Genomic DNA, 26250 nt, shown 5'->3' on the forward strand with positions numbered 1-26250 from the left:
AAATAAATAAATAAAAAGAAAAGCCCTTGGACCAGGTTTGCTAGTCTGATAGAGCCTGGTGGAACCACTGGGACTATGGCCCCTAGCTGACCTTCAGGTCTGGAATTGAACCCATATCTGTGGCTTCCAGCCAAACAAACGAGAGGCATATGAGTTGAACATTTCTCTGAGGTAAATATACTCCTTGGAGAGAAAAATCATGGGAGAAAGAAAGGTTGCTTGTGCACAGAGAATAGCTCAGGGGGCACGGGTGCATGGAGGTATGGACACAGGGAAGAGGTGACTGTCAGAAGGAAGTGGGAGGGGAGCTGTTGCATTGTCGTGAATTGTGGTCAATGTCATTAGACAAAGTCTATTATGAACTGCTGTATGGAAAGTGAATTTGCTCTGTAAATTTTCACCCAAATCACAAATAAATAAATAGAAAAGCCCTCACATATTTAATGGGGAAAATGTCCCATACACTACCCTGACTACCTGCCTATGAGAGCATTAACAAGAGGAATTACTCAATTGTAGTCTATCTGTTGTTTTGTGTTTAATTCTGATTTAGGAATGCACTGCATATTTTATGCTGTTTATTTTCTTGGAATATATTTACTGCCACCTCCTTTTATGAGATGGGTAGGATGATTATTATCTGCTACCCCTAAGTCAATGGAGTCCTTAATTGTCGCAAATGACTGAGCACACAACTATCGGCAGAAATGTTTGATTTAAACTCACTCAGATGTGCCTTGGAAGACAGGCCCCTGGCAATCTGCTTCTGAAAGGTCACAGCCCTGAAAACCCTATGGGGCATGTCTGTGAGTTGAAACTGACTCAATGGCAACTAATGACAACAGCAATCTCTAAATCGTAGGAGAGGAAACCAAAGCAGCGTAAAACTGAGTGGAGTTGTTCAGTCACAAAGCTTTTACTGACAGACACCGTCAGTAAAATCTACATCTCACACCTCCTTCCATGGAACTTCACTGTCCCCTAAAATAAGCCTGCAATATACAAACAAACACAAAGCAGCACTGAGTCACCCACACATACTGAGAGGCTGAGAAGAGACAGCCTGGGTTCTAAGACACCTGCAATCACAGTTATTGGTCAATCACTGACGATGGGCTTGGCCTATATCAAGTCCTTTATGTGTTATTTGATCCTCCACAAACTTTAAGGAGTTAGGTATGAGTACTCCATGGTTCTAAGAGGGAATCAAGGCTCCCAAACTTGCTCCCACTTACACAGCTAGTATATGCAAAGCCAGACTTACACCCAAGTCAGTCTGAGTCCAAAGGCCATACTCTTAACCACTCAGTCCTGCTGCAATGGGATAAGTAGGATGATGTACCTGCAGGCCAGTCCTTCAACTACCTATATACCAGGACACCTCTGGCCCAAACTGCCCCACTGCCCCTCAGATCCTGACTTACTTGACAGCCCCAACATCCTCTGCATAGCGCTGCATCTCTTCCCGGGCCCTCTCTTCTCGCAGCTCCCGCTGAAGCTCCTCAATCTTCTTTCTTTCAGCCTCATGCTTCTGCTCGGCCTTCCACACTTTCTCCACATTGCGGAGGGTCTGTGGATGCCAGCTCTTCTTCAGATTCTGTGGTAAATGCAAGGAGGAAGAAAATGCTTTAGGAGTGGGTGGGTGGTGAGTGTAACTGGCTCTGCCTCACCCATGTCACTACCCCATTCATGCTAGGGCAGGCATGCTAAGGACAAGAAGTTGTTAACAATGGCATGATTTACACCCGATAATCTCTCATAAAAATCTGAGACGTTTTTATTCAAGTACATAAAGCTTCAAAATAGAACAAGTCTTTCCTGCATTCCCTGCAAAAACTTTTGACTTTGAAAGCATAAGAGTCTGACTGGCCATGCCTCTGAGGTGGGGGTTGATGATGACTACACAGGAGAAATGGGGCAGGGAGGTAGGAAGGTATATATTCTGAAAGGCAGCAGAACTCAAAGCACCTTTGGCACTGGACATTCACTATTATGAACACAACCTTCTTTTCCTTGAATCCGCTTAGCCTGTCCTAAACTTGCATAGTTTACAATCCCACACAGTACCTCTTTCAACCTTGACTGTACCATTGCCTTGAATGTCTCTTCCCTAACCAGGTAGCTCTCCTTGGTACTGATCTACCTTTCATCCTCAAGGAATGCTTCTCCTTTGCCTCCTCCCCATCAGCTACTGCTTTAATTCAGTTTTCCAATAAGGGAAGGTTTCCTGGAGGGAATAACATCTAAGAATGATTATAAGTTAGGCCAATGATGTGGGAAGGGAAGAGTAGAGGGTAGATTTCTAAATAGAGGGAACAGCACATACAACTGTGGACCCAGTGGTGAGAAACAACATAAAACAAGTAATTCAGTGTGATGGGAGATGGAGTGCAAGTTGAGATGGAAGGGGCACAAAATGAAGCCAACTAAGAAAGGAATAGATTAAGGGCCTTATAAGCCATGTTACAGTGTTGGACATCATCCTGCTGAACAGTAGGAAACATTGAACAGTCATATGAAGGTGAGTGGCATGATTGGGTATCATGTGAAGAAGGGATCGGAGAGGGCCAAGACTGCAGACCAGGAGGCCAGCTAAGAAGTCTACATAATGACCACAAGGTACCTGGAACCAGATGACCATCGAGAGAGCCCTTGTCATCTTCTCTCTCTTTTCTTGTCCTTCCTTCCCCACATCTGGTCCACTCTTCTGTCCTTCCTTCTCTCCTTCTTCTCCATCTCTCTCTGTCCTCCTGATCCTTCCCTTTCTCCCTCTACCTTGACCTATACCTTCCTTTTTCTCTCACCCTTTGCTCTTTTTGTTTTGTTGTGGGGAAGAAGGGGCTAAATCTGGCAATTCCATGCTCAGGTTAATATACCCTTAACATGGATCATGCCCTCATTAAACAGATTACAGCAGTGGTCCTCAATCATGGGCATTTTTGTCCCCTAAGGCATTTGACAATGACTGGAGACATTTTCACTTGTCACAACTGGGGGAGCAAGATGATAACAGAATCCATCTAGTGGCTAGAGGACTGGGATGCAGCTAAACATACTACTGTACATGGAAATCACTTCCCCCACCACCCACCCACATAAACACATAACAAGGAATTATCCAGCCTAAAATGTCAATAGTGCTGGGGTTGAGAAATCCTGGATTACAGCTTTCTTGTCCCTAAATTGGAGGAGCCATGGTGGTACAATGATTACAGTGCTCAGTTGCATACCAAAAAGTTAGCGCTTCGAACCCACCAACTGCTTCTGGGGAAGTAGATGTGGCAGTATACTTCTGTAAAGATTTACAGCCTTGGAAACCCTATGGGAACATTCTACTCTGTCCAATAGGCTTGCTACAAGCTAGAATCGACTCAATGGCAGTGGGTTTGGGTTGGTCCCTAAATACAGTTGCAATGAAAAAAACACTAAATTAGACAAATCTTAATGGAGTCTTCAAACTCACTCTAGGTGATAATACCTGACAAGCTTTGTTTTTGTTAGGTGCCATGGAGTCAGTTCCCATACATAATGACCCTGTGTACAACAGAACAAAACACTGCCCAGGCATGTGACATCCTCACAACCCTTACTACAGTTGAGCTTACTGTTGCAGCGACTCCGTCAATCTATCTTGTTGAGAGTCTTCCTCTTGTTCACTGATCCTCTGCTTTATCAAGCATGTCCTTCTGCATGCACTGGACCCTCCTGATAACATGTTCAAAGTACGTACGTAAGATGAAGTCTGGCCGTTCTTACTTCTAAGAAAGATTCTAGCTGTACTTCTTCCAAAACAGATTTATTCATTCTTCTGGCAGTCCATAGCATATTCAATATTCTTTGCCAATACCATAATTCAAATATATTAATCCTTCTTTGGTCTCCTTATTCATTATCCAGCTTTCACACACATATGAAGCGACTGAATATACCATGGCTTGGGTCAGATGCACCTGAGTCCTCAAAGGGATATCTTTGCTTTTTAACACTTCAAAAAGGTGTTTTGCAGCAGATTTGTCCAGTGCAATACAACATTTAGTTTCTTGACTGCTGCATCCATGGGCATTGATTGTAGATCCAAGTAAAATGAAATCCTTGACAATTTCAATCTCTTCTCTGTTTATCATGATGTTGCTTATTAGTCCAGTCATGAGGATTTTCATTTTCTTTCTGTTAAGGTGTAATCCCTATTACAATAATGTCTGCATTCTTTTGAAGCACCTGTATTTGGAACGGGCACAAATATGAATCTCTTCCAGTCGGTTGGCCAGGTAGCCTTCCAAATTTCTTAGCATAAATGAATGAGGACATCCAGCATTGCACTCATTTGTTGAAACATCTCTATTGGTATTCCATCAATTCCTGGAGCCTGGTTTTCCACCAATGTTTTCAGTGCAGCTTGGACTTCTTCCTTCAGTACCATTGGTTCTTGATCATATGCTGCCCCTGAAATGAATAAACGTCAATCAATTCTTTTTGGTATGGTGACTTTGTGTATTCCATATTCTTTTGATGGTTCCTGCATCATTAAATATTTTGCCCACAGAAATCTTCAATATTGAACTCGAGTCCCGAATTTTTCTTAAGTTTTTTCAGCTTGAGAAATGCCAAGCTGTTCTTCCCTTTTGGTTTTCTAACTCCAAGTCTTTGTAAAGTTCACTATAATACCTTGTCTTCTCAAGCTGACCTCTGAAATCTCCAGCTCTTTTACGTCATCATTTCTGCCATTCACTTTAGCTACTCTTGGAGGTTGAACTACCAACCTTTTGATTACAGCCATATGCTTTAGCCACTGTACCACCAACGCTCCTTTCTCTTTCCACAGATGTAGTTGATTTGATTCATATGTATTCCATCCAGTGAGGTCCATGTATACAAATGTTATTTATGTTGTTGAAAGAAAAAAGTATTTGCAATGAATTAAGTCTTTGGTCTTGCAAAATTCTATTATGTGATCTCTGGTGTTTCTGAATACCACTAAGGCCATATTTTCCAGCTACAGATCCTCCTTCTTTGTTGCCAACTTTCACATTCCAATCACAGTAATTATCAATGCATCTTGATTGCATGTTTGATCAACCTCAAACTGCAAAAGTTGGTAAAAATCTTCAATTTCTTCATCTTTGGCATTAGTGATTAGTGCACAAATTTGAGTAATTATCATATAATCAGTCCACCTTAGAGGGGTAGGGATATTATCCTATCATTGACAGCAATGTACTTTAGGATAGATCTTGAAATGTTCTGTTTGACAATGAACACAGACACCATTCCTCTTCAATTTGTCATTCCTGGCCTAGTACACCATGTTTGTCCAATTCAATTTGTCATTTCTGGCTAGTAGACCATGTTTGTCCAATACTAGTCCGTTTCAGCTCACTAATGCATATGATATTGATCTTTATGCATTTCATTTCATTTTTGACAACTTCCAATTTTCTTAGATTAATACTTTGTACATTTCACATTCTGATTATTAATGGATGTTTGCAAATGTTTACTCTCATTTTAAGTTGTGCTTTAGTAGAGCAAATAACTGAACAGATGGCTAAATAGATCTATTTGCTAATTCAGTTAGCTCCACTTTCAGGTTAGCATTTTCCTGATCTTGCACCACACTCTTGTGGGCACAAGTACCCCATATGGGCCTTATCCATTGCTGTTGAGTCGACTGAACTCAACCTTATATGACAGAATAGAACTGTCCCATACAGTTTCCAAGACTATTATCTTTATGGGGGCAGGCTGCCACATCTTTCTCCCATAGAGGGGGCTGGCGTGTTCAAACCAGCAAGGTTAGGGGTCGAGCGCTTAACCACTGCACAAACAAAACAAAACTCACTGCCATCAAGTCACTTCTGACTCATAGCGACCCTCATTTGGTTTCCAAGGCTGTAAATCTTTATGGATGCAGACCGCCCCATCTTTCTTCCAGTGATGTGGCTGGTGGGTTTGAACAAATGATATTTTGAATAGCAGGCAACGCCTTAACCACTACACCACCAGAGCTCCAACAAAGGTCTTGTTGTTGTTGTTATGTGCCGTCGAGTCAGACCCTACTCATAGCGACCCCTCCTTGGGTTTCTGAGGCAGTATCACTACAGAAGTAGATTGTTCAACCTTCCTTCTGAGGAGTGGGTTTGAACCGCTAGCTTTCTGGTTAGCAGTCAAGCGCCTTAGGCACTATGCTACCAGAGCTCCTACGGGGGTCTTAGCCCCCTACAAATAAGCTATATAGTTTATGAGAAATTGCCACATAATTTATATTAAGCATTATAAATTCAGAAGAAAGCTCTGTCACAACAAATCATGATACATGACAAATCACTGAATGACAAATGGCCATAAGAAAGGTGGATATGAAAAAGATCCCTTCAGGTGGGGACCAGGTTTGCTGGTCCAATAGAGCCTGGTGTAACCACTGAGACTATGGCCCCTAGTTGCCCTTCAGGTCTGGAATTGAACCCACAACTGTGGTTTCCAGCCAAACAAAGTACAGGCAAGTGAGTTAAACATTTACCTCAAGTAGACACACGCCCTGGAGAGAACAATCATGGGAGAAGGAACGGCTGCTTATGCACAGGGAGATAACTCAGGGTGCAGAAGAGTATGAAGGGATGGACACTGGGAGGAGGTAACTATGGGGAGGAAGTGGGAGGGGAGCTGCTGCATTGTAAATTTTGGTCAATGACATGAGACAAAGTATATGTGAACTGCTGTATGAAAAGTGAATTTACTCTGTAAATCTTCACCCAAATCCTAAAAAAATAAAAAAAATAAAAATAAAAAGATCCCTTCAGGCTTAAAGTGGACTCCAGAGCATAGCTCAAGGTCTGGGAGGATGGGGGACAAGCCACTCTTTTTTTTTTTTTTAATGATAAAAATTGAAGCTATAGGGCAAATGCTCAGATAGGAAACTAGAATTCAGAAGGGGAAATTTAAGTAGAGAGAGAACCTGAATCTCTCTGTGGGCCTACTGTCTTGAGTCTAAACTTTGGGGTATACTCAAAAGATACTCCTGGATGGTAGAAGAGGAATGAACTCAGCCAGAAGTCAAGTCGAGTGCTCAGGTGTCTGGGAAGGCAACTACTTGCAGGGGGTTGTTATTGATTGAATTATATCCTTCAAAAATATGTTATAAATCCTAACCTCTATGTCTGTGGTTAAAATTACACTCAGGAATGGGTTGTCTTTGCTATGTTAGTGAGGCAGGATTAGTAGAGGGTATGTCTTGAGTCAGTCTCTTACAAAATATAAAAGGAACGGATTAAGCAAGCAGAGATAGCGAAAGACAGAAACTAAGCCATTTGGAGATCTCCAGGAAACAGAAGCTGAAGAGACAAGGACAAGCCACTCTTGCTACACAGCCCAGGACATACTCTGAACTCCTAGCTGAGTTAGAGAGATGCGGCCCAAGACAAGACATATAAAACAGTGCCTACATGATAAGGCCTCGGTATCTACCTCGTTTTCAAGTAATAGTTTCAACCGCCACCCTCCTCGGCATTCTCAGAATTTCCAGCTGGGAATTCCATCACCTTCTCCCCTGCCCCCGCCCCCAACAAACACACAACCGCCTGCCGTAGTTCGCGACACAACTCGCACACCTGATTCAAGTGTATCGCTAACCGAGAGGCGGTCCCTCTGAGGCCCTAGGATTCCGTCTCTGCCTCCGGGGCCATAGTCCCTTCTCATCAAAAGCAAAGTCTATTGCCATAGTCTCCCACTCCCAGCCAATGCTGGACCCCAGTCCCAGTAGGTCTCTGGCCTCAGTTCCCAGGCCTTCCTTCACTTACCAGGTCTCCGCCCCCCATGACGGTGGAGACTTTGCTTCACAACGCGGAACCGGAACAATTAAGAACGATCGAGAGGAAATGTAGAGAACAGTTCAAAAACGATCTCCCCGAGTCTGAGCCAAGAGACCACCGGCCGCTACTCTCACCAACAGACCACTTCCGAGCGCGTCATATTGCCGCGTCGGCGTCGCGAAACGATGGCGTTTAGTACTCGTCGTCGTATTACGTCAGGGTGACGTCAGAGTAGTTTCCGCAAAGTTTGAGGCCTTAATGTTGCTATTTCTGTGGTTATATTTTAGCTTTCTACGGTTAGTACTTTAGCTGATCTCCTGAACTGTTCAAATGCTACAGCTATGTTCAGTTACAAGTGTGGTGGGGCTTTCCCCGCGGTTCTGTTGCGGTGACTGTACACCATGAGTCTTTCTCCAAGTCTACTCAGCGTCTCCCAAGCTAGACACCAGTGTGGACCAGCCGAGGCCACCTACCCACCTGTAACCTTCCACATTCCCACACTTCAGTTCTCCAAAGTGGCTGTCCTTAAACCGCGACCCTCGGCTAACCACCTTACTTCAGGCCTCTTTTCGAAGATAAATAGAAGCCGTCAGACCGAAATGCAATTATCTTCTATACACCAAAACTGTAGGATCTGACAGTTTCCGCCATTTCCTTTCTTTCTGGTTACAATGGAATAGAGGTCCCTCCTAAGGACCAAAGGCTCATCTTTGCTCTAGATCCCATCCCTCATATTCTCAGAGGAGACTTCCTATTGCTCGATTCCTCCTTCTCTCCTGTATCTTTAAGTCTCTCTCCATATTGGTTCTTTGACCTAATCATTTTAAAGATGCTGACTGTATTCTTTAAAAAAAAAAAAAAAAGTATTTCCCTCACCTTCTGCCCTCCTTTGTCCTTCTTAACCAAATTTAACCAGGTCAAACCAAATTATCTCCACCCAGGTCCTGCTTCCACTCCATCTTCATTCTTCCACTCACCAATTCTCCCCATGATTATCAGTAATCCCTTGTATTAAAATCCACATAGACATATTACATCCTCATCTTGACACCACTTAGCCTTTGATATTGATGACCAATGCCTCTTTATTGAAACATTTTTCCCTTGACTTCTCCCTATCACTCTCCAGAATGTCTTTTTATTTTTCTGGACCCTTCTCAGGGTACACTTTTGTTCCTCTTCATCCTCTTAGTTTCTATCTTAGGTCTTCTCATACTATTAAAAAAAAAAAAATTTCACTGCTGTTGTGTTGGTTCTGACTCATAGCAACCCCTCCTTGGGTTTCCGAGGTGGTATTTCTAGGGAGGTAGATTGCCCAATCTTCCTTCTGAAGAGTGGCTGGTAGGTTTGAACAGCCAGCTTTCTGGTTAGCAGTCAAATGCCTTAGGCACTACATCACCAGAGCTCCCTCTCCTATTATGTGCCTGTACATTTGTTTATATCCCTGTGCATTCCATAACAGTAGAGACCTTTGTCCTTTGTTCACCTTTGTGCTCTTATGCCTGGTACAGTTTCTGGCACATAGGAGTTGCTCAATAAAGTGTTACTAAATGAATGGTGTATAGATGTATGCATGCATACATTCTTTTTAATTTGTTTGTATACATTTTATTATGATTTGGGTGAAAGTTTACAGAGTAAATTCATATTCCATACAGCAGTTCATACACACTTTGTCTCATGACATTGACTGTAATGTCCCACAATGCAACAACTCCCCTCCCACTTCCTTCCCATAATTACCTCTTCCCTGTGTCCTTCCCTCCATGCACTCCTGCCTCCCAAGTTGTCTCCCTATGCATAGACAGCCCTTCTATTCTCCCATGATTGTTCTCTCTGAGGAGTGAATCTACCTAATGTAAATGTTCAGCTCATATCCCTGTCTTTTGTTTGGCTGGAAGCCACAGGAATGGGTTCAATTCCAGACCTGAAGGGCAGCTAGGGACCATAGTCTCAGGGGTTGCACTAGACTCTATCAGACCAACAAATGTGGTCCTTTTTTTTTTTAATGATTTTGAGTTTTGTTCCCCATTATTCTCCCACTCTATCCAGGATCTCCTACAAAGCTCACCCTCTGAGTGATTGACAGTGGTAGCTGGTTACCATCTAGTTCTTCTGGTCTCATAGTCATATAGGCTGAGGATCACATGTGTACCAGTTGCTTGGACTAATTGTTTCCATGCATCTTTGATTTTCTTCATTCTTCTTTGCTCTGGATGAGAAGAGATCCATTGTTGCTTCTAGATGGCCAGTTGCAAGCTTTTAAGATCCCAGTTGCTACTTTCCAAAGTAGGGTGTGGAACAATGTTTTTGTGTAGTATGTTGTGTCAATTGAGCTTGATGTTGCCCTGCGACCATGGCCCCAAGCCCACAGGTCCAACTACTTCCTTCTTCTGGGTAGTGGGCTGTGGCCAAGAAGTGACTACAACCTTGTCTCTTGTCCACTCTACTATATACCCAGAAATTCTTACACAACATGCAAATACACTTGTACATAAATACGAACATTGTCTGCCAACACTATACATGGTCATGGACACACTCTCCCCTGCATAGACATACCTAATCATTCCACCCATCCTTTCCACCCATTCATTCACCCGTAGATCAATGTTTTGCCATCACTGACAATGCAGTACTGTGTGTACAAAAGGGTTATCTTTGTTGTCTGTGTGCATGCATGCATTTTTTTCTTTTAACTGTGATTTGGGTTTACAGAGCAAATTCACTTTCCATAAGGCAGTTCACACACACGTTGTCTCATGACATTGACCACAATTTACTCCAATGCAATAGCTCCCCTCTCATTTCCTCCCAATAGTTACCTCTTCCCTGTGTTCATCCCTCTATGCACTCCTACCCCTTGAACTGTCTCCCTGTGCATAAACAGCCCTTCTTTTTCCCATGATTGTTCTCTCCAAGGAGTGTATCTACCTCTGGTACGTGTTCAACTAATATGCCTGTCTTTTGTTTGGCTGGAAACCACAGGTGTGGGTTCAATTCCAGACCTGAAGGGCAGCTAGGGGCCACAGTCTCAGTGGTTCTACCAGCTCTATCAGACCAGCAAAACTGGTCCCTCTTTTTTTTCCAAATGATTTTGAGTTTTGTTCCACATTGTTCTCCCTCTCTATCCAGGATCTCCTACATATATCCCCCTCCAAGTGGTTGACAGTGGTAACTGGGCACCATCTAGTTCTTCTGGTCTCATAGTTGTATTGGCTGAGGATTGCACGGTGTACCAGTCATGAAGGCTAATTGTTTCCATGAATCTTTGGTTTTCTTTATGCTTTGCTCTGGACGAGGAGAGACCCATCATTGCATCTAGATGGCTGCTTGCAAGCCTTTAAGATCCCAGTCACTACTCACCAAAGTAGGAGGTGGAACAATGTTTTTTGTGTAGTATGTTATGCGTGCATGGATTCTTAAAAGGACTGTGTCAAAAGTTGACCAAGATGTTTCCTTGAAACCTGACCTCCTAGGAACAGTAGTGATCATTAATATAATGTTAATACTAATATAGTAATAAAGAAGGCTGTATACTTGAAAAGACAATGGCTTTGACTCTCAATTCTATCATATATGTTAGTGATATAACCTGAGGACTTTTTCTCATCTGTAATATAGATATTATGCTACCTACTGTGCAGGGTTGTTAGGGGAATTAAATAATGTTTGTAAAGCTTTTCATATGATGTCAGATTGTTAAGATGTTCAATAATTCTATCTACTATGCTCCACGGCACATAACAACAACAACAACATGTTGTTCATGTCCATAGTAACTTCTCTTCCAGGGGTCCATTCTGATTGGCACCAAAGATTAGGAAAAGGTGCTACAACTTTGTGGTGGAAAATATTTGAAGACAGGACAGAGTTATTTTTGAGTAGCTGTTGGTAGCAGCTCTTGAGTTGATTTTGACTCATGGTGACCCCATGTGACAAAGCTGCTGGGTAGGTGCAAATGGTCACAGAGCTTTAACCTTTGTGCCACCAAGACTCCTTTTCTTTTCCTTTCAGTAGAGAAAATGAAAACTGTAAGAACCACACTGACAGATTTCCTTTCACTAGTGCTTCTCAAAATGTGACCTCAAAGTGAGAACTACCTATAATTGAATCTCGATGGTCTTCTTAACACTACAGATTCCTGGGCCCTACGCCTGACTCATGGAATCAGACTTTGGGGGATGAGACTGTTGCTGGACCAAATGGGGCCCTTCCTGGTGCACTGTAAAGCCGAGACACATCACAAATGGGGCCCTTCCTGGTGCACTGTAAAGCCAAGAGACACATCACAAATGGGGCACTTCCTGGTATGCTGTAAAGCCAAGAGACATGTCACAATGGACTTTGAGGAAAAAGAAAATAGTTTTATTGAAGAGCAGCAATACAAAGAGCCAGGGCACTTACCCAGATCTGACTTCCCAAGTAGATGTTAAGTTATAAATTTTATAGGGTTCAAGAAGAGGGAGCTATACATATTCACATCAGTTCTAGGAATTTGGGTGCGAATTGGCTGGTGTTTGGCTAAAATTTCCTTTGCCTCAGTTTAAAGAGACAGTCAGTTTTTAATGCAGTGCACTCCTGCTGGATAGGTTACACTGACTTTCTGTCATCAGCTAATGGGCTTAGGCAGAGTGGGAGGTAGTGGTGGTTCCGAGTCATCTGGTTCTGTGTTTTCCCCCAATGAGCATGTCCATGGGCCAAAACTGGTCTGATCTGGTTAGACTGGTTCTAGTTTACCATTCCAGCCTTAGTTTCCTGGAACATTTGGTATTTCCCTGCAAGATAATCTAACAAAGTGGTTAATCAAGGGACTTGGGGGATGCTATATAAAAAAAAAGTAGAAACTCGCTTTGGTGATTAAGACATTGGCCTCAGCTTCAAGACTTGCACTAAATTTCCCTGCTCTACTAGCTTTCATAGTTCCTACTTTCTGAGTTAGGTTCTCTAACCTAATCAACTATGTGAGTGGCCACTATACTTCCAGTAGATTCATTTTCTGCTTAAAGTAGCCAGAGTATCCATTCAGTTTGTAGAATTCTGACCATACACTAACCCACTCAGAAGAAAGTGCCTCAGTCTTATAAATGGGATTACACAGGGACAAAAGGGACAAGTTTCTAATGCTCTTCAGATGAGGCAGAAATACCATGGCTTCCAACTAGTTTGTTCCAGTTTGACCCCTGCTAATAATTTGCATTTCCACCTCAGATGTGAAGGGCTTTGGTGATGTATGGGTTAAAGCATTCAGGTGCTAAGCAAATGGTTGATAGAACCCATCAGCCATTCAGCAGGAGAAAGATGTGGCGATCTGCTTCTGTAAAGATTTACAGCCTTAAAAACCCTATAGTGCTGTTCTGCTCCGCTCTATAGGGTCAATATAAGTCAGGATGATCTTGATGGCAGTGGTTCTGTTTGTTTGCTTTTTTGGTTTGTCTTAATTGCAGCCTTGAGGGTGGGGCCAAGGGGAATGGGCAATCTAAGAAGCCTGTCATTTGGATCATTTGGAATGTGTGGAGAACTAGTTCAGGACAAGAATGAGTTGAAATTCTTGTCTGTTTCACTGATATTGTGGCTAGAGAAGTATCCACCCTTACTTAAGGACAAAAGGGTACTTGGAAGGGGGCACCCGGATTTGAACCAGGGACCTCTTGATCTGCAGTCAAATGCTCTACCCCTGAGCTATACCCCCAAGGCCTATCAGGGACCTTTTCTTTGTCCATTTATAGTGACTCAATACAATCAGGTTCCACCCACAGTAGAACTCTGGCAAGCTTGTGTTCTAAAGCTCCACCTTCTTTTGAATCCATCATCTGCTTGGCTTCTCTCCTGGCCACCAATAAACTGGGTGGGGGCACTTGAAAAGTGACATCCTGGAAAGTGACATCCTGGAAACTAGCTGAAAAGCAAACTCTCATAGAGAGAGATTCCATTCCACAGTCCCCCACTGCCCCCAAGCACAGTATCACTGTGTCAGAATCCCTGTGCTAAATAGCACCCCTAGATGTTATCCCCCCGCCCCCCGTCTTCTGATGAATTTAGGATGAAAAGGAAAAGGAAGATGTCAGTCATTTTGGATAGGATGATCCTATTAGGAAATCCTCTTTAGGGCAGCCGTTGCCAATCCCTGCAGGTGTTATTGTTTGCCATCCAGTCAGACCCGATTCACAGCAACCCCTCCTTGTGTTTCTGAGGCAGTATCCTTCCTTCTGAGGAGTGGCTGGTGGGTTTGAACCGCCAGCCTTCTGGTTAGCAGTCAAGTGCCTTAGGCACTATGCTGCCAGAGCTCCTGTTTGCTTTATTCTTGATGGAAACAGTAGCCAGTTTCTGACCTGGGGCCCTGCTGAGACCTGGGAAGTGCTTAGTTGAGGGCTGAGCAGCGTTATTTCTTCTTGTCATAATGTAGGAGAGAGCAGAGGCCTCTCCAAGCCTCTCAGTCCCTGGCATGCAGTGTAAGGACATAGGCTCAGGAAGCCCTTATTCCTCTCACTTCATCTCCATGGGATGGAGAAATTAGCTTAGTCTTCACCCTCAACATCAGGGAAGAAACTGCACACTTGGAAGCACAAATAACACTTTTATATAAAATAACATTGAGAGTTCATCTAAACATATGTCTTAGAAATTCAACTTGAGGGCTGTGAAGAGAAGAGACATTGTTAGAAGAGTGGAAATTTAGTGACTTCTCCAAAGACAGATGTGTGCTGGCGGAGCGCTGGGGTGTTCCGGCGGTAGCCAAATTGACCATTGAACCCCTTGAACAGTTTCAGATCTGTATTGTAGTGGTTATGTCCGGTCACCTGCTGGAAGGAATGCCCTTTGGGGGCAGAGACAGAAGACTGAGTCTGCATTCAGCCCCCTTCTTACCTTCCCAAGGGGCCAGTGTGGGATGCCGACCCATCATCCTCAAATGTTCTGAGCCTCTTGACTGAAAAGTCAAGGGCTGGTGAGGTCAAGGAAGCAGAAGACTTCCTAGAAACCAAACCCTGTACCAGGAATAAATAGTTGCAGGAGGAGGGTGAATGGCTGGGGTAGAAGGAGCCAGGATGTTCTGGGCTTGCAGAACTTGCCCTGCTCCCAGGAGAACTAAGAAAACCTCACCCTTGCCTCTGACCTATCTGGACAAAATTAATGAGATCAATTTAGCCAAATGATGCCAAGAAGCGTGTGACTAGCGATGCTGCAGAAGGGTGGTGGAGTTGAGGTGGGAGGAGGACTCATCCTGTCAGAAGAACATCTCTACTTTCCCTTTGTCCTTGCTGCTAAATCAGGCCTGAAAATGAGCACACAGCCTGCTCATGGAGTAATGAATGGAATATCGGCCGGCATTGGAGTTGGAAAGAGTGGAATTGGAATCCCAGCTCAGCCGTCTTAGAAAATCCTGTGAATTCACGACACTTCACGTTCCCCAGCTGTAACACGGGGAAACTGGGAAGGTGAAAAACACCTGACACAGAGTAGGTGATCAATAGTGCCATATTAGGGAGCACTGTGACACTGTCTTCTCATGGCTGAGAAAAAAAGTTGGAGAATGCAAGTCCCTGGGCCTCTTCCCTCTAATCATGCCTCTCTATGGCTCATCTGCTCTCTCTGGACCATGGAATGCACACCACTCCTCCTAGGTGGGACCTTGGGGAGGCTGGAAAGTTAGGGGCACTTGCCTGCCCCTGCCCAGTTTCTCCTGTTGAGGTATCTCTGTCCTGGTCCAAAGATGTGAAAGTAATCTACTATCCAGCCGTCCCTTCCTGTACCGCCGTGATCCTGAGGGTGAGAGAGAAGACATGGAAGAGGTCAGCCTTGGTGATAAGAGGTGCACAGAGCAAACTCCTTTGGGACTTGGGGGTGGGGTGGGTGGGGAGGAGGTCTTAGCCTGGGGAAACTGGGCTACCTAGATTAAAATATACTGATATATTGACCTATGTCCTACTCACAGAGAAGCCATAGGTAGTTAAAGGTTCAGTCTCTGTTGTCAGACAGTCTGGGTACCAATTCCAACACTGGCACTAATAAACCAGGCAAATTGTAATTTTCCTGGGCAAATTATACAGCTTTTCTAGGCCTCAGTTTCTTCATTAATAAAATAAGGATTGTGGTGAAACTTAAATGAGGCAGTTCAGCTAACGAGTATGGCACTGTAAATAAAATAAATATCATATCTATTTAAACAAAAACAATACCACAAATGGTGGTTGTGCAGATTAAAGAATGCTTATGAAATTAAACATAACAATTCTTAAGAGTGTGTACATCATATTATTTTGAAGTTTTTAAATATTCAAGTTCTTCTGTATTTTCCCAGACTCTGGCTCTTTTGTCATAAGTTACCTGAGTAGACAGCAAGTATATGTAAGTGTGGCACACACAGATTGTGTTCACATACATGTAGTGCACACACACAAACTCCCAGGACCACAAAACATCCCAAGATTTGTCTGCGAACCACCCTCATAAGCCCCCATTGCTTCCGCACACCGTTGAGATACATGTATATGTGGTTATTAAGTGCCAATATCCAAAGCTGAATTCTACTCACACCCACCCCATGTGACAGGGTAGAACTGCCCCATAGCATATTCTTGGCTCCAATCTCTATGGGACCCCTGGTAGCCTCGTGCCTAAGGCACTTGACTTCTCACCAGAAGGCTGGCAGTTCAAACCCACCAGCCACTCCTTGGAAGAAAGATGGGAAGATGGGATACTGCCTTAGAAACCTACTCGGTGGCATATAACAACAACAATCTCTATGGAAACAGATCACCAGGTCTTTCTCTGGGAGGAATGGCTGGTTGGCTACCAACCACCAACGTTTTGGTTAGCAGTTGATCACTTAACAATTTGCACCCCTAGGGCTCCTTATAGTTATATACATAAACACACAATACTGGAGGCAAAAGTGTTGGGAAAAAAAATTGGAATCATCAGCCAATAGTCTCATAATCTTTGATCTTGTGGAAATACTCAGATAGGGAGTGGTCCAACACCCTGAGGTAAAGGCCTGGGGTTAAACTGAGGCAGCTGCATGAAGCCCCCCAGACAAGGGAAGAGACTGAGAACGTTCTTGTAACTATTACGTCACACAGCGGAAGGGCCAGGACTGGCGGGTCAAATCAGGTCACTGGACTGTTCAGTGACATCACAGAGGTTTTCGCGTTATTTAGAGGAATCTACAGGAGGAGGTCACCCGCAAGGGCGGGTCAGTGACTTCACAAAGGACAATGAAACTGATCGGTATGGGAGAGATGGGTTTTAATGTGACCTCCTGGTTCTTGTGGCGCTGTGGCTAAATGCATTAGGCTGGCAACCAAAAGATGGGCTGTTCGAACCTACCAGCCCCTCCGCGGGACAGCGAGAGAATAGTCTGCTTCCTTTTGTAAAGCTTTACAGCCTTAGAAACCCTACAGGGCAGTTCTACTCATACTTATAGGGTCACTATGAGTCGGAGCTCTGGTAGCATAGTGCCCAAGGCTTTTGACTGCTAACCAGAAGGCTCACTCCTCGGAAGGAAGATGGGGCAATCTACTTCCGTAGTGATGCTGCCTCGGAAACCCAAGGAGGGGTCGCTATGAGTCGGTCCGACTCGACGGCACCTAACAATAACATGAGTCGGAATGGACTCGATGGCAGTGGGTTTCACAGCCCGGAACAAACACAAATAAGATGATCAAATTTAGGGGTGGAAGGTGAATCTGTGAGCTCATTGAGGTCCCGCTCATCACCAGCACTTTCCTCCTCCAGCAATGGGGTTTCAGTAGGAAATCTGAGGGGCTGGGGATGCGGGAGCCTCCCTCGTGGTGAGGGCGCTGGAGTGAGACGGCTGAACATGGGGACTTCATTACTGGAAATCAGCCCCACCACGAGAACCAGCCTCTGAGGACGGAGAACAAGGTCCTCCCGCACTCCTCTACCTGTTCAGTTTTCCGCAAAATGGGCGGAACCACGTGGCTCTGGAAGTAGCGGCGGGCGTGGCAATCCTGCTGCGCGTTGTACGGCGGGATCGCAGACCAGAGCTTGGGCCTCGTGCGCTCATAGGTGCGAGCCATGCTGCTCACGGCCACCCCATCCAAGATGAAGCCCTTTTCCAGCCGTAGAGGGCACTCGCACGAGTGCGCCATCCCAACCATGACAACCCGAGGTCTTTCTGGTGGGACTGAGGGGTCTGGGCGGGAGTCCCTCTGAACCTGCCCACAGTGGCCTCACGTAACAGTTACGTGGTGCCATTGTTCCGACACCAGCGACACAAATGGTATTGTTCTCACCACCTCTGGTTGGCCAGTGGGGGACTCTGAGGTTAGGGACGACCAGGAGACCAACTGTGCTAAAATTAGATTGAAGCGGGAGAGGAAGGAACTGAGTTTCAATGTAATCTTGCTCATCTCTCAAAGTTCTTTAAGATCAACAAGATGGTGTTCTTTCCCTTCTCCCCAACTCAGTTCCCTTGAAAGGTTGTGTTCAGAATGGACCAGTTCAGACAATATCCACTTCTAGTTCTCATTTTACAGAGCTGGAAGTGAAAGCTCAGACTCCCAAATTCAGGTTGTGGTAGTGCCAGAACAATTCAGGCATCTACTTGCAATACTCCCCACCCTGTAACTCTTCCATCACCTTGTATTCTTTAAAAATAACGTCCTAGCAGTTTGATATGTTGCACATTTTTCCTTCATGTGTGTGTGTGTGTGTGTGTGCAAAGGGCTAACATACTTAGCTACTTACAGGTGGCTACGGAGCATCTGGTAGCATAGTGGCTAAGACACTTGGCTGCTAACCAGACAGCTGGCGGTTCAAACCCACCAGCCACTCCTCGGAAGGAAGGTTGGGCAATCCTACTTCCGTAGTGATGTTGTTGTTGTTGTTATGTGCCGGGGGTTCAAACCCACCAGCCACTCCTCGGAAGGAAGGTTGGGCAATCCTACTTCCGTAGTGATGTTGTTGTTGTTGTTATGTGCCGGGGGTTCAAACCCACCAGCCACTCCTTGGAAGAAAGGTTGGTTAATCTACTTCTGTAGTGATACTACCTCTGAAAGGTCACTGAATTTGGTCGACTGCCACAGCAGGCAACAACAGGAAGCACCTAGGAAGGTGTGATCTACTGAAATTACCAGCCATTGCCAAATGGAGCACAGTTCTGACGCATGGGATGTCACCATGAATCAGTGGTGTTATTGTGAACCATTTTTCCCAAGCCCGTGAATTTATGGTTTGTGAACAATGTTGAAAAACTAAACACAATTGGGTGACCATCCACCTTGTTTCTCAGGGTTTATGCCTATTGTGAAGGTATACCTCTCTTCATTTTCAAAGTAGGGTTTGAGGGATAAATTATAGTCATCCTGCGGGATTTACATGGCAATCATGTGTTAGGTTTTACAAATATTTACACACCAAAGAAAATTTGTAACTGCTAATGTGTATATGGAAGGAGCTCTGGTTGTATAGGGCCTAAGGCATTTGACTGCTGAACAGAAGGTTGGTGGTTCAAACTCACCAGTCACTCTGTAGAAGGAAGACAAGGCAATCTACTTCCATAAAGATTTACTACCTTGGAAACCCAATGGAGGTCACTATGAGTCAGAACTGACTTGATACAGTGTTGGGTTTTTTTTGGTTGGTTGGTTGAAGTGTCTATATACACACCTGGCTCCAAGTCACATTATTCCTTTCCCAGGATCTGACCCTACACAGCCGTCTCTCTCAACTGCCCAACTGTAGGGTACTTGGTTACCTTTCATCAAGCAGTATTTACTATCTATTATTTTATTTTAGGGATTTAATAAGCAAGGTCTAGGTGGGTTCAAGTATAATGTAGAAATGAACAGAAAGGCAAGCACTAGGTACAAATAATTTTTAATGGGGTGTTTTATTTTTACAAACACACTGGAGTTTCATGCAATGCTGCCAGCATTGGATGCAATCCGAGGCCACAAGTCTGCACACTCCTTCGCAACTGGTCCAGTAATGGCTGAACCTGCATTAAAAAAAAAAAAAACCAAAAAAAAAAAAAAAACGGGGGTGGTGGTGGTGGGGACCGACAGGTAAGCCAGAGGGTCCGGTCCTTTGCCTGTACTAATAGACCCGAGAGTCATCAAACCACCCGAAACCTAAGGAACAATGGGCACTGCTTTCTTACCTTTCATCTCGCCTTTATTGTTTACTATGACCCCTGCGTTATCTTCAAAATAAAGGAACACACCATCTTTTCTCCGGTATGACTTTCGTTGTCGTATTACCACGGCTGGATGTACTGAGAGGGGGCAAAAGGCAGCAGTCATTAACCTGTCAAGTCCCTGTGCCACTACAAAAGCCGTTTACACCGTGATTGGCTCCTCAACATCCATTTCCCTCTTCTAAAAAGTACATGAGACAGTGCAAGCATCAAATCACTTCTTAAAGAAAGACTCTACTCACCTAAGTCCAAATTGTCTGCATTTTCCTGAAGTATAAAACTCTTCTGGGAGGGTAATTTGCAACATAATAGCATGAAATCTTGCCCATTTCACTTAACAGGTGGCTGCTATTCATGCTCAACTAGGGATGCACCCAGACTCAACAAGTACAGCAATTAACCCTTCACTGGCCAATATCCCAGGAGCTCTGGTGGTGTATTGTCTAAGGCATTTGACCCCTAACCAGAAAGCTGGTGGTTCAAACCCACCAGCCACTCTTCAGAAGGAAGACTGGGTGATCTACTTCTGTAGATATACTTTCTTGGAAACCCCAGAAGGGAATGCTATGAGTCAAATCGATTTGACTGGACAGCAGTGAGTTTGGTTTGGCCTGGTTTAGGCAATATTCTTGGAGCCCTGATGGCACAGTGGTTAAAGCAGTTGGCTGAAAGCCAAGAGGTCAGTGGTTTGAACCCAAGGTCTGCCCTTGGAAGAAAAATGTAGCAGTAAATATTTACAGACTTGGAAACCCTATAGGGCAATTCTACCCGGTCCTACAGAGTTGCTATGAGTCAGAATCAACTCAATGGCAGTGGGTTTGTTTCTGGTTTATGCAGTATTTCATCCCAGTGTACACCAAAAACCGCAAAAAAGCATATACACATTAACCAAAAATAACTGTTTCTGAGAATTTGCTGGAATTAAACAAATGTGTATGTACAAGGACGTGTATGCGGTTATGTTTTAAATAGAGCACAAATGTGGAACTAACCTAAATATTCTGCGGCAGTTATACAACGGATCCTGTGTAACCATTAAAATGGTAATCTATGCCTGTAGTTTTATATGTAGGACAATCATATTTTTGAAGAGCAGGCTGTACGATGGTAATGGTGACATTTATACAGGAAAGAGTTCACCAGCTCACTTTTTGCATATAAACAAAACAAAAAAAAAGAACAAAATATTAACTGATCATCTTTTGGAGGTCTAAGTTGGACAACTGAAATTCACAATAATTTTGTGTGTAATTAAACAATAAAAATTAAATTCAATAAACTTATGTTACATTTTAAAATGCTTACAAAGACTTAGAGGTGTACTGTATGCTTAAAATTACTTCAGATTACAAGTTTATAGGATTTAATGAGCCATATCTGTCATAAAGTAACTTTTAAACTACCTTCACTAAAGTGAACAGGACACTTTTCCAGACCTTCAAATATCATCATTATAAGCAGATTATTCCTTAAAAAATAATGCAGTAGACTATAACACTCGAAGGAACTACTTTAGACTTACACATGCCTGGGTTCAAAGCCTCATTAATACTAACTTGTGAGACTTTGAGCAAGTTAATCTTTGGAAGTGCAAGTTTTCCTCTTGTGAAGTAAGAACAGTTGTATCTCACACTCAAGATCAGATAGTGGAAATACAGGCAGCCCCTGGATTATGACTGAGTTCTGTTTCCGAGTCTCGTTTAAGTTGAATTTGTATGTAAAATGGAACAGGTACTTACAGTTCGTATCTAATGTTAGTCAAATGTTTGTCCTAGTACATAGTGTACCTTTCTGTGTATAAAAAACAAACACTTCCAGATGCACCAACTTTTAACATAATACAGTATTAGTTAATATTTTGATGCGTAATGCAAAGCAGCACCTGTTTGTTAGTATTAGCCACCGTATATACCTTGAATTTTTAATTTAATAGGCACTCCAGAGGTTGGTTTGTCTATGGGCTGTACATACATTCGTGAGCAGGGTACTGCATTAACAGAATTTTTTATGAGGACACGGATCCTAGCTATCCTTGAGGCAAGTATTAAGCAAGAAGTATCTATGTAAGTAGACCATATGATGAAATTTTTTTGATTTTAAAGAAATCACAGTAAAATATACACGTCAGAAATTACCATTTCTGATTGTGTAATTCCAACTGTGTAACTCAGTGGCATTCAATACATTCACAGTGCTATGTAATGATTACCAGTATCTCCAAATCTTTCCATCACCCCAAACTCTGTACCCATTAACTTACTCATTCTCCAACTCCACCCACCCACCCTGCACACAGCCCCTGGCAACTTGTTTTCTGTCTCCCAGAATTTGCTTATGGTAGAAAACAGATATTAAGTAGAATACACCATTTTGTGCCTGGCTTATTTCATTTAGCCATGTTTTTGAGGCTTATTCATGTTGTAGCATGTATCAGAACTTCATTCCTTCTGGAGGCTAAGTAATACTACATTGTATGTACACATGACATTTTAGAAATCCATTCTGTTGATAGACTGATCATGTTTTTTACCAGGGGATACATACTGAATGGGAAGTAACTAATATTTACCAAGAGCCTCCTCTGTTGGATTCTCATTTACTTATAATCCTTTTAATTCTCACAAAGCCATCTAGGTCCATTAAGCAGGCCACAGAAATCCAGGTTTCTGGCCTTCCAGTCAGTCCCACCCTCTCCACATTGCTATGCCTTTTCTACTTAAGGTGAAGGGATATACTCATTTAGCAGAAACCAAAGACATTAACAGATTGGAATTCCACAAGTTACGTTTTAAAACCACAATCTGTCCTACGACTGATTGATTGAACAGTAAATACAATCCGCTGCTATCTCACCTATAAAGCAATGGTTGTTTGCTTTGCCCTTCTCTGACAGCTCCCCAGGCCACTGATCAGACCCAGCAAGTGTTCTGTAAGAGAAAAACCTCTCCCTGCTGCATCCTCATCCGCACCAACATATCGACTCTTCCAATGCTACTTACTTCTTACCTGCTTAGCCCTCAACAGGACACTAAATGTCAATGAACTACGATTTCCAACCAAAAGGCTAAACACTGCAGGGAGGGGGGCATAAAAGGAGTAATTACAATACATAGCTGTGACCAGTCACTTTTGTCCTGTATGTCAATTAGGACTTCTCTGTACAGCAAGATATTCCAGGTCAGAGAGACAGACTAAACGAGGCACAAAACCTTCAAGCCATAATCTTGAGATAATCTCATACATAAAAGAAGTTATTTTAAAACAGAATAGCATGTTATTTTGTATTTACAACGTGTCAAACAGTCTCCATTCTCTCAGTTGTTCACCATGTGAACCTCACAACTACTTGAAGTATCAGTAATCTCAGAAAAGGAAACTCGCCTGTGGTAATACAGCTCACAGCTGTGCTTTCACTTAGTTCTAAGCCTTCTACCAATCAAAAAAAAAATATATATATATGTTTATTTTTATTTATTTATTAAGCACCCACTAGGTGTTAAGGAGGAGCTCTGGTAGCATAGTGCCTAAGCACTTGACTGCTAACCAGAAGGCTGGCGGTTCAAACCCACCAGCCACTCCTCGGAAGGAAGGTTGGGCAATCCTACTTCCGTAGTGATACTGCCTAGGAAACCCAAGGAGGGGTCGCTACTCAACGGCAAATAACAACAACAACAACAGGTGTTAAGGAGGAGCTCTGGTAGCATAGTGCCTAAGGCACTTGACTTCTAACCAGAAGGCTGGTGGTTCAAACCCACCAGCGACTCCTTGGAAGGAAGACTGGACAATCTACTTTCGTAGTGATACGACTTCAGAAACCCAAGGAGGGGTCGCTATGAGTCAGAACCAACTCAAGGGTAGTGAGTTTCGTAGCCAAGAAACAAGCAATAAAGATCTGTTCTCATGGAATTTTAACTTTCTAAGGACAAATATCAAAGAAAACCACCTAGATTGAGAGCTATCTGTGGGTTGGTGGGGAAGTATCAATTAAAAAAGTGAACTATAAATTTTAAAGGTGTTTCACTTTCCAATAAGGGGAGAAGTCCTCCACCGTCTACCACATGAAGAACATTCAAGTCTCTTTACTCACCCTTCTTTCTGAGCTCTGGTTTTCCTTTCTTGACCGTGGCCATCACCATGTCACCCACACCAGCAGCAGGAAGTCTGTTCAGTCGTCCCTTGATCCCCTTCACAGAGATGATATACAAATTTTTGGCTCCTATAAAAGGATATAAACAAAAATCCAGTTTTCTTCCCCAGTGCCTATTACACAGTCCCACCTATGTAACACTTTCCCAAGACCCAGTAGAAAGCCTCTCCACCTGAGCACAGTCCAGTCTACAAGGTGGAATACTTTGTCACACCACCGATTGAAGCTAAACAACACAACATGTTGCCGCTTCACCCAAAAGCAGTGTTTTTTTTATTCTCCCCTTTCTTGACGGCTCAGTGGGTCACTGGCAAAAGACCCAATGAGTGCTTTTAAAAGGGTGAATGCAACGAACATGTCCAAGACCTCACCTGTGTTGTCAGCACAGTTGATCACGGCTCCTACTGGAAGACCCAGAGAAATACGGAATTTTGCACCAGAGGACCCACCACGTCCTGTGAAGGAAGAGGAAGGGAAGGGAAGGGAAGCGGGCTAAAGAGGTTACTGTCAAGACGTGATTAAGACTTGCCCTCACACTCTCAAGCTATAAATCCACGCATACAAGTACACTTTAGATAAGCTCTATCTAGCCCCCCTCCTATGTGCCACCTGACTTTCATGACAACTAGCCTAATCTTAACACACTGTTTTAGTCAAAATTATGGGACATGGAAAACTGAATTCTTCCTACAACCTTGCACCACATACTCCCGCCAGTAAGGCGGGATACACCACACGCTGCCCGATCTAAGAGTTAAGAGAGTTGAACTTAAGCCCCATTACTTCAGCACTATGTGCATGGCGATCGTGCCGTGTTCGGTCTAGAATCATGTCGGAATCCTGCTAGGTCAACATTTCACAACGCCTCGCCCCCCGCCCCGCGCCACTTTCGGCGGCCCTCCCAGGTGCTACCGCGGGGCCTCAACTCCCTCTTCAGCCCCAAGGAGAGCGGAATGCCCCAGCTGCCCAGAGCCGTCGATCCCAGCGACACCAGTAACCACCGTGTGATAGATGGTGGAGGATTCCCCAAAGCCGAAACCTCACCTCGCTTCGACATCTTGAACGCCGGAAAAGGACAGAAAGGAAGTAGATACAAAGGACATTGGGATATGAACTTTTAAATCCCACCCACTCTACTATCACGTGACCCACGGCTTTTTAAGCCCGCCTCTTTGCTCAGGGCGCTGTTTTATTACGTATTAAGTACCTGGACCTCGGCCTGAAAGCTCGCTGGATTGTGGGTGGTGGAAGGTTTGAGAAGTTTGGAAACGGTTGAGGTTCGTGTGAGACCTCCTCTACGAGCTCGGAAGTAGTTGAGAGAGAATAACATTGCTTTCTTAATTCATCCAACAACCGCTTTTGCACTTCTCCAGACACTAGAGATTCAGAGTGATTAAAACAAGTTATGTGCTCGGAGAATAGGGCGCAGGAGGGAGAACTCTAAGCAATTTCATTAGAATGTTTTAAAGTTGACAAGTGCTATTGTAACGCTCCACCTCCATTCACTCTTCATAGAGTGGCCAGGAATAATTTTTTAAAAATGTAACACTGTATTGGTTCCTTAAAATTCTCCGATGGTTACTATTGCTTCTAGAATAAGAGTGAAAATCCATAACGTGAACTCGAAATGGATCAAAGATCTAAATATAAGAGCTAAAACTGTAATACTCTTAGGAGAAAACAAGGATAAATGGTGATGATCTTGGATTTGGCGATGGGTTCTTAGAGAACAAAAGCACAAGCAACAAAAGAAAAAACAGACTTAATCAAAATTAAAAAATTTTGTGCATCAAAGGACGTTATCAAGAAAGAATAGGAGAAAATACATGCAAATCATATACTGGTAAGGATCTAGTGTCCATAAGGTATAAAGAACTTTTATAACTCAACAGCAAAAAGACTCCTTTTTTGTAAAATATGCAGATTAGGTAAATCCACAGAGACAGCGGACTGATGCTTGGTAGGGCCTGGTGGAAGAAGAGGGGAGCAACTGTATAATGAGTATGGGATTTTATTTTGAAGTGATGAAAATGCTTTGGAGCTAATAAAGGTGGTGGTTGGACAACATTGTGATGTGCTAAATGCCACTAGCTTGTACACTTTAAAATGGCTAATTTTACATTGATTTCACTCTCTCT

The 26250-nt window shown here is 43.5% G+C and overlaps 3 protein-coding genes and 2 non-coding genes across 5 annotated transcripts in view; all 5 read right to left on the reverse strand.

Moving 5' to 3' along the window:
- CWC25 (CWC25 spliceosome associated protein homolog) overlaps positions 1-7811 on the reverse strand; it is a 39303-nt gene extending 31492 nt beyond the window's left edge. Inside the window, exons 1-2 of the mRNA XM_007942010.2 lie at positions 7794-7811; positions 1425-1597 (exon numbers count right to left, since the gene is read on the reverse strand). Of these exons, the coding sequence (XP_007940201.1) occupies positions 1425-1597; positions 7794-7811 (191 nt within the window). The remainder of the gene's footprint in view (positions 1-1424; positions 1598-7793) is intronic.
- A 5614-nt stretch (positions 7812-13425) lies between these two features.
- TRNAC-GCA lies at positions 13426-13497 on the reverse strand. The gene has a single exon. It is a non-coding gene; the product is annotated as a tRNA-Cys (tRNA).
- A 967-nt stretch (positions 13498-14464) lies between these two features.
- Positions 14465-17917, reverse strand: CUNH17orf98 (chromosome unknown C17orf98 homolog). The gene is made up of 3 exons (XM_007942011.1): positions 17711-17917; positions 15467-15566; positions 14465-14622 (listed from the first exon to the last, which is right to left on the reverse strand). Exons 1-3 carry the CDS (start codon positions 17915-17917, stop codon positions 14465-14467), a joined length of 465 nt encoding a protein of 154 aa, XP_007940202.1.
- A 1767-nt stretch (positions 17918-19684) lies between these two features.
- Positions 19685-25169, reverse strand: RPL23 (ribosomal protein L23). The gene is made up of 5 exons (XM_007942012.2): positions 25157-25169; positions 24484-24567; positions 24053-24181; positions 19930-20043; positions 19685-19767 (listed from the first exon to the last, which is right to left on the reverse strand). Exons 1-5 carry the CDS (start codon positions 25167-25169, stop codon positions 19685-19687), a joined length of 423 nt encoding a protein of 140 aa, XP_007940203.1.
- Positions 24316-24454, reverse strand: LOC122150083. Its single transcript, XR_006163479.1, has one exon. It is a non-coding gene; the product is annotated as a small nucleolar RNA SNORA21 (small nucleolar RNA).
- Positions 25170-26250: the final 1081 nt, after the last annotated feature.

The sequence above is a fragment of the Orycteropus afer genome, unplaced genomic scaffold, assembly GCF_000298275.1.
Source record: "Orycteropus afer afer isolate SDZICR_OR568_19922 unplaced genomic scaffold, OryAfe1.0 scaffold00085, whole genome shotgun sequence".
NCBI lineage: Eukaryota > Metazoa > Chordata > Mammalia > Tubulidentata > Orycteropodidae > Orycteropus > Orycteropus afer.

Bases quoted from the DNA above. Each gene is read 5' to 3' on its own strand.
- RPL23 (XM_007942012.2), bottom strand. The intron at 24,182-24,483 runs GTGAGGTCTTGG...ATCCTTTTATAG, and splicing joins CAACTGTGCTGACAACACAG to GAGCCAAAAATTTGTATATC. The intron at 19,768-19,929 runs GTAAGAAAGCAG...TTTTTAATGCAG, and splicing joins CAATAAAGGCGAGATGAAAG to GTTCAGCCATTACTGGACCA.
- CUNH17orf98 (XM_007942011.1), bottom strand. From the start codon at position 17,917: ATGGCGCACTCGTGCGAGTGCCCTCTACGGCTGGAAAAGGGCTTCATC. The intron at 15,567-17,710 runs GTAGAGGAGTGC...TCTCACCCTCAG, and splicing joins TTTTGCGGAAAACTGAACAG to GATCACGGCGGTACAGGAAG. The intron at 14,623-15,466 runs GCAAGTGCCCCT...CTGCCCCCAAAG, and splicing joins GAGAAACTGGGCAGGGGCAG to GGCATTCCTTCCAGCAGGTG.